The sequence below is a fragment of the Hippopotamus amphibius genome, chromosome 9, assembly GCF_030028045.1.
Source record: "Hippopotamus amphibius kiboko isolate mHipAmp2 chromosome 9, mHipAmp2.hap2, whole genome shotgun sequence".
In the NCBI taxonomy this organism is placed as follows: domain Eukaryota; kingdom Metazoa; phylum Chordata; class Mammalia; order Artiodactyla; family Hippopotamidae; genus Hippopotamus; species Hippopotamus amphibius.
Window position 1 is genome coordinate 77,076,878 of NC_080194.1, and position 15,000 is coordinate 77,091,877.

General features: G+C 50.0%; 1 protein-coding gene across 7 annotated transcripts in view; it reads left to right on the forward strand.

Annotated features, from left to right (window-relative positions):
• Positions 1 to 15,000, forward strand: part of OPCML (opioid binding protein/cell adhesion molecule like) — a 1,059,893-nt gene that overhangs the window by 1,030,910 nt on the left and 13,983 nt on the right. For 4 of the 7 annotated variants that reach the window (XM_057695557.1, XM_057695563.1, XM_057695558.1 and 1 more), the window contains 2 exons: positions 13,877 to 14,014; positions 14,403 to 14,523. In XM_057695557.1, the coding sequence (XP_057551540.1) occupies positions 13,877 to 14,014; positions 14,403 to 14,523 (259 nt within the window). The remainder of the gene's footprint in view (positions 1 to 13,876; positions 14,015 to 14,402; positions 14,524 to 15,000) is intronic. The other 3 variants (XM_057695560.1, XM_057695559.1, XM_057695562.1) reach the window with 1 other exon arrangement.

The following is a 15,000-nucleotide window of genomic DNA, read 5'->3' on the forward strand; positions in this document are numbered from 1 at the left end:
CAACCAGCTGTTGATTATCAAATATTAGAGCTAACGCTTTTTAAGAATAATCTAATCTAATCCCTAAATTTTACTGGTGATAAGACAGGAAGCCCGAGGTGGTTAAGTAAGTAACTTACTCAAATGTACACAAAGAGTTAGAGATTGCTCGTGGATCTGGTATAGTGCTATTTCCTAAGTCACGAGGAAATTTTGAAAAGGATGGTTGTGATATTGTGATTTATAATAAGAAAGATCTATTTGGCCTTTGTCCGGTTCCTAGCACAGAGTTTCTCAAGCCCTTGGCATTTCCTGTGCTGAGAGGAAAGGTGTCTTTTGTTATATGGATGAGGTGATTTTTGGATGGCACCCAAGGATGCAGGCTGCTTGCCAGGGGAGCCGGTCTTGTGATTAGAGGGTTGGAACTTTCAGTCTTCACTCCCACGCCACCATCACCTGCTGGGAGGGGCTGGGGCTGGAGACTGAGCTCAGTCACCAATGGCCAGTGTTTCAACCATGCCCATGTAATGCAGCCTCCATAAGAAGCAAACAAAAAATGGTTCGGGGGGCTCTCAGGTTGGTGAACAGGGCCTGTGCAGACTCAGAGGGCACGGGGGCTCCTTTCTCTGCACCTTGTTCTCTGCGTCCAGGTGACTGCTTCTGAATTATATCCTTTTATGGTAAACTGGTGATCTAGTAAGTAAAGTGTTTCCGTGAGTTTTGTGAGCCACTCTAGCATATTAATCAAACCCAAGGAGGGGGTCATGGGACCCTTTGCTCTAGAGCCAGTTGGTCAGAAGCACAGGTGACAAGCTGGACCTGCATTTGGCATCTGAAGTTGGGGGTCGGGGGACAGTCCTGCAAAAGCTCCAGGTAGAGAGCATCAGAAGCAGGCTGAACTGCAGGACACTCAGCTGGTGCGGAATTGCTTGGTATGGGGAAAACCCACACGTGGGAACTGGTGTCAGAAATGGAAGGTTCTGTATTTTATTTTCCCTATTGAATGTTTCTCTGCTGTTATGCACACATGTCATACATGTATCTGTGTCTTTATGTGTGTATAATATGCAGAATCAAGTACATACCATGCTGTTACTTATATCAATTCCAGGACTTACCATCAGGGTACAATATTCTGTAACTGAAATAACCTCTCATGCTGCATGTAAGTAGAGTAAGTCAGGGTCACATTACAGGGTAGCTGACACGCCATCCTGACCTGTTCTCAGAATCTCCCTCTCTGGGTGGTCCTGGAAATCTATAGGCACCACCCATCCAGCTACCTGCCACCTACAGGCTCCAGGCCCTGCCCTGTGTGGAGGGGTACACAGACTCCCTCCCAACCTCTCTGTTTCTGTCCAGGATCCTTCAATCCAGTCCTGCCCTTGGAACCCAGTCACCCTTACAATCCTCCCTGCTTTTTTTTTTTTTTTTAATATTTACTTATTTGGCTGCATCAGGTCTTAGTTGTAGCATGTGAATTCTTAGTTGTGGCATGTGGGATCTAGTTCCCCAGCCAGGGATTGAATCCAGGCCCCCTGCATTGGGAGCGTAGCCACTGGACCACCAGTGAAGTCCCCAATCCTCCCTGCTTTTTTTTTTTCTAATATTTATTTATTTATTTGGCTGCATTGGGTCTTAGTTGTGGCACGCAGGATCTTCGCTGAGGCATGTGAACTCTTAGTTGTGGCATGTGGGGTCTAGTTCCCTGACCAGGGATTGAACCCAGGCCGCATGCATTGGGAGTGAAGAGTCTTATCCACTGGACCACCAGGGAAGTTCCTAATCCTCTCTGGCTTTTATGTCCTGAACTGACATTGTTTGTCAAGAAGGCAGAGGCTCCGTGCCTCCTAGGGTAATGAAAACAAAACTAACAAACGCATCTGATAGGCAAAAAATCTAGGAATTCTCAGGACTCTCCTTCCTTTCCGGGCAAGATGTGTTAAACTTGAAACAGGCCTGCTGGGCAACTGTGACCACAAAGCGTGAGAAAATCCAGCAAAGGCAGGTGGGGAGGGGCACAGCTGGGGCCTGGGGAGGGGCCTATAAGGGCAGGGAGTCCTTGCCTGAGCCTTCAGGTCCCAATGGTTCCAGATTCAGAGGCAGCCCCATGTTTCAAGGGTAGAAAGAAGATTCATGCTTTCACACTTAAGTACCCAGCCCTGAAACACAGCGTCCCTACTTAGAAAGACTGCCAGGAAAAGCAGTGGTGATAGGACAGTGACTTAGGATCTAAGATGTGAGCTTCCTCTGCGGAGAAGGAAACAGGCTGCATGAAGTGAGGTGGGCTGCCTGGATTTCAGAGCTAATCAGTAGCAGAGCCAAGACCAGAACCTCAGCCTCTGAGGCTTCCATTAGGCCTGTGATCATCAGGTTCTGCAGAGAAACAGAACTGATAATATATAGAGAGAGATGGATAAGACCAGATTTATTGTAGGATCTGACTTGTGTGGTTAGAAGCCGAGACGTCCCATGTCCCGTGTCTGTAAGCTTGGGGAGCAGTGAAGCCGGTGGTGGAGGCTGATCTGAATTCAGAGGTCTGGGAACCAGGGCAGCGGATGGTGGAACTTGCCGTCCTGATGTAAGGGACGCTGCTGGGGTGAGTCCCAGAGCCTGAAGCTGAAGGCCTGGGAACCAGGAGTGTGGCAATCCGAGAGCAGGAGAAGATGGACAGAGAATGTGCCCTTCCTCCACCCTTTTGTTCTGTCCAGATCCTCCAAGGCCTGGATGAGGCACCCACATCAGTGAGGGTGTCTGCCTCACGCAGTCTTCAGATCCAGATGCCAGTCTCTCCAGAAACACCCTCACAGACACACCCAGCAGTAGTTACCAGTTATCCAGGCAGCCCAGAGCCTGGCCAAGCTGACCTGTAAACTAACCATCACAGGGACCCTCAGACCCTGTGGCTCTGTCCCAGGTGGCCATCACCAGTTCTGGCTGTGCAGGTGCAGGGGAGGGGTGGGCTGTGGTCCCGAGCATGGCTCCATCATTGCTGCTGAACCCTCGTCTGTCGCCCAGCACCTGCTCCCTGGTTGGGAAGGTTCAGGAGGTGAGCCACGTAACAAAGGAGGGATATTTGTTGGGAAGGCGGGGAGGACAGAAACTAGAGAGAGCATCACTGTCCTGCATTTGGAGCGCACCTCAGACCCATGAAAATGGGCCACAAATCATCTAAGTGAATGGTTAGTTATACCTGCAAGACATTATTCCAATCTGCCCATCGAGAGGAGGGAAAAAAGAACAGCTACTTGTCAAAACTGGCATGAATAGGAGTCTTGGAAGGGAAAGGAAATAATTAATTTCCTCCATTAATAGGAGACATTACCCCCAGACACACACAGTCCTTCATAACTGTCAGAACCTCTCTCCGCCCCATCACAGAGCAGCTGCAGCAGGGTGACAGATGGGGGCCACCTTGAAGTCACATGGCGTCTTTACCCTCGGGTCTGCGTCGTCACGACCCCAGACCGAGGCTAGGTCAGTTCCCCAGGGTTCGTGCCCGGCTGCAGCTACCTTCTAATGTTTCCTTAGAGGCCAGTGGCCCTGTGCTCCTGTGCTTGGACCTCTGCCCATCAACACCATGGTCATTAGTTTCCAGAACTAAAGAATTGTTTAGGGTTCCTGGTCATAGACAATATTGCTAAGTTATGAAATTTATAAATGATCTTAGAGGTCATCTGGTGCTATTTTTTATTTGATAGAAAAAAAAAAAAAACAAAAAAAAAACCTGGGACTTGAAATGGTAAAAACGCTTACTCCAAATCACATCACATTCATGGCAACAGTGAGGGTGGAACCCAGGTCTTCTGATGTCTGATTCAGTGATTCTCTGCCCTTATTCATATGATTGGCCCAGAGTCATAGAAGGTCACGTGTAATGTGCCTTCTACGATGATGAGGCTAAAAAGGGAGGCCAGGGAGACGGACACCTTTGGTGAGAGGTCGGCTTGATAAAGAGTCCAGTTTGGATGTCAGGTGGGAGATGGACTTGTCTAGAAATAGCTTGAGGTGCAGATACAGAGAGTCCTTGACAAAAAGTTTCTGAAGGGCCCCCGCATCATAGGAAGCGCTCTTGCCCTGAGCAGAGGCATTGCCCACTGAGCGCCAGCTCCTTATCCTGCCTCTCAGCTTGCGCCATAGCTGAGCGCCTGAGCAGCACTATCTCCCCGCGATGCTTCAGAGCCCAGGCCACGCTCCGCGAAATGGGCACTGACTCCAGCGTGGCCTGCATGACAAGTGCTGCTTGGCTTCATGGGTACTTTGCCTGGAAGCGAATAGAAGTATTTCAGAAATATTAATGAACAGTGATAATTAGCATCACTGCCATGCAGCTGTGCCCTCGGGAACCACCATAGTGAGAGGATAAAGGAAAGAATAAAAGAAAAGAGAAGAAAGGGAGGAAGCAGGAAGAGCCAGGATGCCTCAGGGCCTCATCTGCAGAAACCTGGCTGTGCTCTTCCTCCAAAGAGCCTGGAAAGGGCTGCTTTCGGTGCCCTGGGTCGTCCACAGCATTTCAGAAGGCACAGGTCCTGTCTCTGACCCTCCAGGACTTTGGACCCTTGAGCCCCAGCTGGGTTTCCGCCCTGGGGGCTGCAGTGCTGACGTGTGTTGGCTCTCAGTGTGCCTGAGAGCCGAGCCCAGGGACCACTCTTGACCTTCATCCAGCAGGGCTAAAGCCAAGGGCCACACCCCGCTTGGGGACCCGGTCACCACCTCTTGCCAGATGGTGGGCCACACCCCGTGCCCTGGGGCCTGATGTGGGCCTTTCTGTGGGTGGGGAATACGGGCGTGGGATTCTTATCCAGACCAGCACACTGTGAGAGCAGAAGGTGACTATCAGTAATCATGCTGGGAAAACAGGTTTGTCCAGGCAAAACTAGCAATAGGGTCACCCTCCTATAAAAATAACAAGGGCATTTTGGGCATTACCATACCAATTCATCAATCCCCAGGGACCTATACAGGTAGTGTGAAAGGAAAGTTTTAACTCCCCCACAAAGCAAGTGAGAGGTAAAGCATTTGCTCTGATGTTGCTCTATTATTAGAAATAATTTCCAAGCAGACAATGGCCAGGAGGGATGCACTGGGTGGTTGGGATGAGCAGCTGCAAACTAGTGTATATAGGATGGATAGACAACAAGGCACTGCTATACAGCACAGGGAACTCTATTCAACACCTTGTGATGAACCATATGGAAAAGAAAAAAAAGAAAGAAGTTGAAAATTTTGGACGCCACCAGCCCTCAACAGATTCTGACCCTATAGGTTTGCCGTGGGCTCAAAAAGTCAGTTTGCCTAAGTGCCCTCAGGGAACTGGTGTTGGGTGCCCACTGGCCATATTCACCCCAGGGCACTTCCATTCCTCCAAAATGTGGTTTTCTTTGAGAAACGGGCCGGGGATACTGGTGGTGTCTGCTTAGGCTGATGCAGGGTCAGGTCAAACTTTCTGAAGACATGTATAAATGAAAGAAGTAGTAGCTCATCCAGTGCCTTATCAGCTTTTTTTTTAAGCAGTAGTTTATTTAGAATAAAACACAGAATTCATTTCACTTTGTAGCTGTTAATACTGAAGTAACCCTGTTGGTTCAGAGTGCAAATAATAGCAATAAAAGAGGAAAACATGTTATACATCAAAACTTTTCAAATGTCCTTAACATTTTGTCAGTAAAGTAACTGTTTAAGCTCCGCTTTTGAAAGCGATAGACTTTTTTTTTTTTTCTTCAACCTCTATGTTTTGGTCTGAACTATTTATGTCTGTTTATATTTAGATACTTTTTAGAATATAAATGTTAGCTACGTTTTTAATCCAAGTCAGCCAACCTGTTCTCCAAATGGATTCAAACTTCTGTCCTCAGCCATTTGTCTGCCGCATATGAAATCCCAGCTTTCTGCCTTCTGCATCCTCCTTCTCTTTGTGTCTGTCTGTCTGTCTGTGTCCATCTCCTCTCTTCTCTCTCTGGCCCACACTCTGAACTTTCATTTAAGGGGAATGGGCCGCATCCTTGCTGGTAACCTGGCTGCTTCTGTATCCCTCACTCAGTCCATTCCCTCTGAGTCAACAGTATCAACTAGATTCCAAAAATCTCTGGTTTGTTCTAATTCTTCCTGCACCTCATGAACCCATCTCAGAAGGAGAACAGAAGTAAAACCCAGCCAAGTACACGTCTTCTGTGTGCTTTGAAAGAAGCTGTTCTTGCCTTTACACTCTGCCCGAGGATCTGGGCATCCCTGTCCACTGTGTGCTGAGGAAGGGCAGTAGATACCGCCCGGCCCACCTCCCAGTGTCCTCACCTTACGCTGCTTCCAGGCCCCCTCTCCAGGCACCATCTGCAGACAAGATGAATGCAGGTCCCTCCACAAAGGCCGAGGGACTGTCAGCGGAAGGCCCAGCGCACGCTGAGCTGTGCAAGCTTTCTGGCTACTAGGCTGAGTGTCTTTTCTGCAGAGGCAGCCTAGCAGCCTACACAGGGAACTGGCCCTTGGAAAGGGAAGGCCACAGAGTCCTCACTGTGCAAACCAGGGCTGTCATCCTGGCTGTAGACGAGAGTCCCCTGGGAAGGTTGAAGGGATCTAATGCAGGGGCCCCACCCTCGGGAGTTCAGTCACTCTATGAGCATGGGCACAAGAGTCTGTCTTTAAAGGCTCCCTGGTGATCCTGATGGGCCCGTGTGAGCCCGGACACCTCCAGGCCCCCCTGCCTCCCAGACCTCCCTGCAGAGAGGCTCCTCCACAGCCCCTCCTTCTGCCCCGCTCCCACGTCACATCCTCTGTGTCTTGGCTTTGGTCCTCCTGGTAAAGACAGCCCAATGTGTCAGAGTCTCTTTCTGGACAGTCCCACTGCACGAGTCACTAGAGTCCTTCCCTAGGAAATGGGAACCATTCAGGAAACTCACCACTGCTGGGGAACCTGTCTGTGCCCCCGGCTCCGGGAGCAATACTAGCGGACGCCTTACCCCGCTAGATGCTCAGTTAACTCTGACAGTGACTAGCTGATCCCGTCATTAGCCGGCAGACTGTTAGCTTCAGGGGAGGCAGCCAACAAGCCACCCTCCCTTGGGAAAGGTCCCGGTGGCCACAGCCCGAGAAAAGTTGTGGGACCCCAAGAGAGAGAGCTTCTGTCCTGGCCAAGTAAGACATTGACCCAGGGTCTCCACCTCCAAACCAGAACGGCTTTAGCAAGGTTCAGTTGGTTGTATTAATGAAGGGGAAGATGAGACAGTGGGTTCATCACACTTGTGTCTGGGAGTTGGGAGCAGGCAAGGATGGCTAGAGCCAGGGTCCATACTCCCTGCATTAATGGATGGGGAGCCCAGAGGTGCTTGTTGCCCACAGTGTTGTAGGGAGAGGCCAGGAGTGGGGAGGATGGGGAGTGTGCAGAGGAGACCGGCAGAGAGAGGAGGCTGAGTGAGGAGAGAGGGAGAGTCGGAGGGGATTCAGGGGTCTCAACCCCCAGCCATCGCGTCCAGAGTGAACAGATGCTGTGTGGTTAGCCCACATTAGATGCACAGACAAGGAGGTCAAAGAAGTGGGGGTGTCAGTCCCTTCTGTGTGCCTGCTGCTGAGAGCAGATGACACCTCATGGGCAGTGAGTGCTGAGGTTTGCACTGAGGTCCCATGAGCCTAACTGTCCCAAGTGCTAAAACTTACCCCCATTCCCAACTCAAGTGCTTTCGAAGGTTTCTAACCTTCAAAAGAAGGAGGCTCTTGTGTCAGGAGGTGTGTGATGGAAAAGGATGACAGAAGTCCCCTAGGAAGCAGAAGAAGGTGGCCCCCACCCCCTCTCCCATGCCGTCACTCTTGCTCCCCGTGGAAGATGGGGTGCCGGGGTAACTGGTGAGGTCATCTGCTCCTACAGTTAAGCAGGAACAAGACCATCGCCTGCAAATGAGGAATGCACTCCTGACTCCCATCCCCTTCCCCATCCACTCCACTTGGATCTGGGGGGTCCTCCTAACCCGGACTCTCCAGTCCAAGGCAGCCCTGGTGCTCCGGTCCAGTTTGGGGCATGTGGTCAGTACTTACTCAGGATGAGCCCTCCCGTTGCACAAGTCCAGCTGTCTTGAGGTCAGAGGGAGAAAGGCAAGACTCACGTCAGCCTTGGATGCCAAGCCCAGATTGTGGGCCAGCTTGACAGCTGTGAAGCTGCGGTTTTGATCTGCTTACAGCTTATTTTCTATGATTTCTTTGGGCCAGAATCCTGGAGAGAGAGGGATGAGGACAGGATTTGGGTGTCCACCCCCACACGCACTCCTGACAGCGTCTGCCTTGTCCTGAGCACCCCCAGGGACAGAAGCAGAGGGAGTGGGTGGCCTCAGACACGTCCTTTCTCTTGGCCTCATCTGGCTCCAGACCCTGAGGGCAGGGTTTCCAGCAAACACACAACTTGGCAGTCAACCCACACTTTTTTCCTAAGTGTGGCACACTACTCCCAGGAAAAGGAACAGCTCTTTGACTGCTCAGATGGCTACCCAGCTTTGGTGAGTGGGTGAGAGACTGTTTATTCTCCAGGGTCAATCAGAAAGCCTAGTTGTGTCTTGCAGGTCCGCGGCGTACACGTGGTCCTCAGGGCATTTGATTCCAAATTTCCGAGGTCGGCATCATTAGGAATCTTCTGTAATGACCGCTCTTGCTAGGCAGCAGGGAAACTGATTTCTGGCTTTTCCAGAAGCCCCGCCACGTGAGTCCAGTCCTGCCAGGTGCCCGCATGCCCCCTCCCCCACTGCCTTCCTTCCAGCTGCGGCTCCCTCCCCTGCTTTCTTGCTCATCTGCGTTCTCCTTCTGTGGCTGTTCCTTCCCGATGCTCTTGCCTCCCTGGACTGACAACTCTTTCCATCCATGGTCACCCCCTCCTGCTCATTTCCTCTATGGCGCCCGCCACCTGGCAGGTGCCACTGTGACTCACCTGCTGACAGGTCTCTTGGCAAAAGCTGTGACAGGTGCTGGCGTTTAACCTCGCAAAGCATCTTCCCCCAATAGAGCAGCAGCTTTCCGTGGCTGATGAGGAGGGACAGGGGGGCTGGGGACACCTTGCTGGTGACTTTTAATCATTTCAAAGGGAGAAGCCGGGCAGGGTTTGCTTCCAAATGAGGAAGGTTTCTTGAATGATGTGAATAGTCAGTCAACGGAATAGGCCACGCCCTGGAATCATCCCTGGGGACATTTATGCGGAGGGGAAGATGTTCTGTCAGGCACAGGCATCCAAAAATGTGGGAAGGCTAAGTTCTTTGACCCTTCTTGGTACTTCCAACTCTGTAATTCTAAGGACTTGGCTGAGAAAAAGACGTGAAAATTGGGCCAAGAGTGAAGGCTGAGAAACAGCTGGCTAGAAAGGACAGGATGTAATGGGAGAAAGAAGAAGTGGGTCAGGAAGCTTCCAGATTTTACTCTGAATTTCCCCTTTCAGCTCTTCATCCCTGAATGCCCAGGTTTCTTCTTCCTTCTCTAATAAATCTTCCTGATCCACCATACCTTACTTGAAGGGTCTAAAACAATTAAGAATGGAAAAGTTGAGCCTGGGGGGAAAAACATAAAGTACTCCAGTTCTGGGCTCAAGAGATTGTAGGTTACCCAAGGTCAAGGACCTTGCCTTCCCCATCCTTTCCACCCCACGGCATCTAACCCATCACCTGACTCATCGTAGAGATTAGTAAAATAGCCACAGGTGATGTCCGGGACAGCAGGCCAGGCCAGGGACCCTTCCTCCTGGGGGTGGTCTGCTCCTCCATTTCTGAGATCGTGCAGACCCTGCTTGTGGACACTGCTTGTTCCTTGCACTTTGTGCCTGTTGTGTCAGAATATGTGTTCCTGCAAAAGAGGCCACATTGTACCCATGGAACCATGGGGATAGTTCAGCCGCTTCCCAAGCACAAGCCCTGCGCCTGTGGGGTCTGGGTCCAGGGACCTCTCCCATCCCCTGATAAATGGCCCCATTTGTATCCTTGCAGATCTTAATCTTCCTAATACAGTGGGTTGAACTTATCTTCTTCGAAGCGTTCCTCCATGGAAAGAAATAACCCGCCTTTTTTAATATATTTCTGCCAGTGATGCAGAGCCCACTTCCTTTTGCTTCCGATCATGTTGTATTGGGCTGTCCGAATGCATAGGGCAGGGTGATATGCCTCTGGGTTACTGGCTTATTACAGGACTTCTTACCATAAAACAAAACTGTGGGGCAGACTTGAAGCTCCTGTTTTCATACATTTTGTCAGAAAAAAATATTGTAGTCTTGTAGCCTACCTTTTTTTTTAAATCCCATGTGTCTTCAGAATCTTTCCCATGGCAGTCAGAGCATCCTGCCTGCACCCCAGACATCTCACCTGCACCCTGGGAATCTCACCTGCATCCTGGGCATCTCACCTGCACCCCGTCTGCCTTTCTTTCCTTCCTCGCACCAGGGCAACCTTCCTCCTCCTCCTCCCTCCTTTCCTGTCCCCCATCATGTGGTCCTCCCTCTGCCCCCCTCCACAGTCAGCAGTCTGCCTTCCCAGCAGCTACCAGAGAGGATTCAAACATATGTTGCCTCCTTCCCTTTTCTCTGCAGCATAGAATCAGGATTTTACATCGCAACCAGAACTGGCGAGGGCAGGGAAAGCATTCCACCCTGCAATTTCCTAGGTCCCAAGGCGTTTAGCAACCTAGATTTGTTCTGCTTTACAAATCTCACCCAATATTCAAAGCAGTTAAGAAAATAGCATCTCTGTCCCTTTCCGCGGGCTTGAGGTGAGGATGTGTCAACATCTTCTTCCCTTTCTTAGCAAAGAAAACTGGCTTCGAGTGGGCGCGTGTTTTGCAGTAAAATCTGACTCAGCGGAAGCATAGCTTCAAGGGTCCAGATCCTCAGCGCTGATGTGCCCTGCAAAACTCGCGACCCCAAAGAGAAGGGTGTCTTTTGAGATGCAGGCTCCACGAGGATCTCAACGCGATGGACAGGCAGGAAACATTGCTGACCAGCTGGCCCCTTCACAGATGCAGAAGCACATGGAAGTATGAACGGGCTGAGAAGAGTGCTTAGTGGACAGTGCGGGCCCCAGGCCAGCAGTACTGAAATCCTGGGACACTTGGTGGAAATGCAGAACCCCAGGCCCCACCCTAGACCCACTGCATCAGAATCTATCTGTATGTATATCTATAAAAACTCAGAGGAATTTATATGCAAATTAAAACCTGAGAACCACTTACTTTATAGAACAAACTTGACAAAATTCATTTTCTCACTTAATGAGGTAGTATTATCGTAACGATCCCCATTTTATGTGAAACACTCTTCCTTCCTCCCTTTTCTTCTTGCTGTCACATTACCGTCCATAAAAACAACAGTACAGATAGTGAAGATAAATTCCTGCATTGCAGAGGGTGGCCTTGTTGTCCAGCAATTCCCCCCATGGAGGACCCAGGGTCTGTCCTCCTGATACAGGTGGAAGACTCACTCAGGGCCCCAGCACAATGGCCTCTGCACTCCCTGAAGGGCTCCCTTCCCTTTGGGCGGGGCCCACACTTCATCACTGATGGGCGTCACAGACCTGCCTTATGAGGGGCTTTAAGCCATTTGTCTGGTGTAAACAAGGCAGCATGCTACGGGTCTACCTCATTCTCTCCAAGGAGGGGCGGGGGGCGGGGGGGTGGGAGTCAGTGACCCGCCAGAGGCACCTGCCAGGCCCACTGCAGGTAGCTCATTTGCTTGGTTAAGTGCAGGGGATTTAATTACTTGTGGCAAATATGCTGCAGTACATTTTGAAAGAATGATGGAGTCTTAGTACTCCATCCTTATCATCCTGTTGTATTTATTCACCACAGAAAAGACATGTTGAATCTGGAAAGTCATTTGTGTCTGTTTGATTTCTGTTGTTGTTTAATCCTTTAAAACACTTAGATTGGTCAACCAGCATCATTTCAATGAGAGAGGCAATTTTTATCTTTATTAGATGTCCTAAAATAAGTAATTTCAGAATCCTCTTCAACTCTGGGGTTCTGTGAGTCTAAGAGAAATAAGAAAACGGGTGAGAGGATGTTTACATCCCCTAATGAGCCTTGAGGGGTTAGATATGAACCAGCCTGGATGGTTAAATGTGTGTTGGGGTAGAAAGCTGTAACCGGCACCACCACCCTGAGATCCCGGTGGATAGGGCCCCACCCTAGGCCCCAGGGCCCCCCTGCTCTGAAGCACGTCCCTCAGAATTTTCAAAGTCCCTGTCTGGTGCCTGGGACCAGCCTAGGCTGGCACTGTCATTCGAATCTCAGACTGGGAAGTGTGGACTTGCTCCAAACCCCGCTTCACATCTACTTCCAGCCATTCCTCACGTGGGTTCAACCAGCTTCCCCAGGATCCTGAGACTCTCACCCGTGGGCTTGTCCCGGGGCCTGTCCACAGGCCCACGTTCCAGGAGGGTGCCCTGGCAAGTGGATGGCTAGGCTGGCAGACGGAGGCACGATTTCCTTCACAGAATAGCATGAGATTGGGCGGGGCTGACTTCCAGTAACTCAATTTGTTTACATATTTACCTGGGGCCCACACTTTCTGCGGTTGGCCTTGACCACCAGCATCCGGACACTGAAGGAATAGCCTGGGTGGGTGTGGTGACCTTGGCGGGAGGGGGGGGTGGTGAGTGATGGGGGCAAAGAAGGCCCTGAGAGCTGAAAAGCCAGCATCCTGGGAAAGGGGCAGGGTGTTGGGAACGCCCCAAGGCATCCACGTGGACAGATTCAGGATACTACAGCACCCACCTCATGTCTGCCCATCAGCCCACCCTCACGGCACCCACTTCCCGCACCAAACCCATTGTGGGCCCAGACTTACTTGGTTGAGCGACCATTGGATCAGATATGCTTTTAAGGGGTGTGAGAAAAGTTAGTGTGTTTTTATTGTCCTGAAAACTGATTTTGCTCTCATGTCCGGAGCACAAAAAGGGATCGCGTATCAGGCTTATAAGAAATGCAAATGGATGCACTTCCTCCCCGGCCTTTGGGTTGGCTGCATTTTCACAAGAGCCTGGTGGTTTGATAGACTCGGGGCATTGTGTTTTAAGACAGAAGATCTGTCCTCTGTGCAGGCAGAGGGGTCAGATTGTGAAAGAGCATGTAACGGTGGCTGCAAGTGATGTCGATTTTGCAGCCCCGGAATATTTAGGATCATGAATTGCAAGCTTCACACACGCCTGAGCATAAAGCCTCCAGGATGTCCCACAAAACCAGGTATCACATCCATTAAGTCCCCCCACCTCAGGTTCTGGTAACCAGGGCTCTATCACCCAGGGCTCTCAGGGTTATTTTATGTTGGCAGATGTTCACTGAGCACCTACTACATAGCCGTCAAGAAGGGCTTCCTCATGCATTCATTCGCCGTTTTATCTTCTCCAGGACAGTTTGAAACCAACCAGCTGCTTCGTGTCTGTTTATATCGAAACTTTAAGTGTTCAGTATTCGTTCTACAAGTAGTTAGTGGTTTGTATTCTGTATACAAAGGCATCTCCACATAGTGAAAAATGAAGATGTCCATACTCACATACCCTAAAGTTATTCCCACGTTTAAAAAATTATATTATTGATCCTGACAATTCTCTTGAAAAATATCAAAGCTTACTAATGTGCCGCAGTATTTCACAGGTACCCTCTTAGCTAATCCTCTTAATAATCATATAAGAAAAATAACGATATGCCCTTCTGATCAAATGGTCTGAAAAGTTAAAGTGACTTGGACAAAAATGCACTGATCGAAGACCCAAAGCAGACAATTTCTTCAAATACTTTGGGGCCAACATACGTCTGGAATCTTTGACTTGATGGTCCAACTCCCATTTTATGGCCTTTTGTACTCCTTCTCCTCTGAGCTCTAGATATGAATACAGTTATGCCCCTGGTTTCACAGTTTCTTGATTGTCTCTGTCTGTGTCTTTCCTCCCAGAAGGCCAGGGCTTTGTGAGTGAGGATGAATACCTGGAAATCTCTGACATCAAACGTGACCAGTCCGGGGAGTATGAATGCAGCGCTTTGAACGATGTTGCGGCCCCTGATGTGCGGAAAGTAAAAATCACTGTCAACTGTGAGTGGACCCACTGTCAGGGCCTTCCAGGGGAAAGGAGGGCGTGGGGATTAAGGGGACAAAGAGGTAATGGCAATGCCATGTTCCAATAGACTCAGGTTGTTTCCAACAGGAAAACACTGTATCAGATTGCTGTGCCCATCACTGCCTCCAGGGCCATGGAGTCGTCCTGTGACTGTCAGAGCTTTTAGCTAATGGGGAGAATTGTTAACTCTGGGTTAGTCTGAAGGCGTGAAGAAGATGCTGGGGTAACGGCAGTATCTTTGAGCAAGAAGTCCTTTTCCTAAAACACATGGTTGTTTAGCTGGGAAAGGGGGTGGGGTGTGTACAGCCAGTGACTGATGTGCGGTTCACCTGTCTCATGGACCGGCTCTGCATCTCCCCGCAGACCCACCTTACATCTCCAAAGCCAAGAACACAGGTGTGTCGGTTGGCCAGAAGGGCATCTTGAGCTGTGAAGCCTCTGCGGTGCCCATGGCTGAGTTCCAGTGGTTCAAGGAAGATACCAGGTATCGTGAAAGCGGAAATAGGGCATGTCTGAAGCAGAGCTGATGGATCCTTCCCCATGTGGAAGGAGGGAGATGAAGTCCAGGGGGAAAATATGGCAAAACCAAACCGATGACAGCCTCCATTATAACTGAGTCTCCTTGTAGAACCAGAAACAAAAAACGGAGGGACCCCCCCAAAAAATAATAAATAAATTTAAAAAAATTTAAAGAAAAAGTACTTTCTAGATAATTAAAAACAAAAACAAAAAACAAAAACAAAAACAAAAAAAATGGAGGGAGCTGGGAAGTAGGCAAAATGGATGAACCTTGTTTCAGAATCTGAGATTGGCTGTAGGCAGGGCACTCTTCAAGGACTAGGAGCCGGGCAATGTAGCCCTGGAGCGTGGGCACCCGTCGCTTTTGGCCCCTGATGGAGGCTGCGGTGCTCACGGCTGCAGGGAGAAGGGCTGGCTGAGTCCGAGGGAAAGGCTTTGTGAG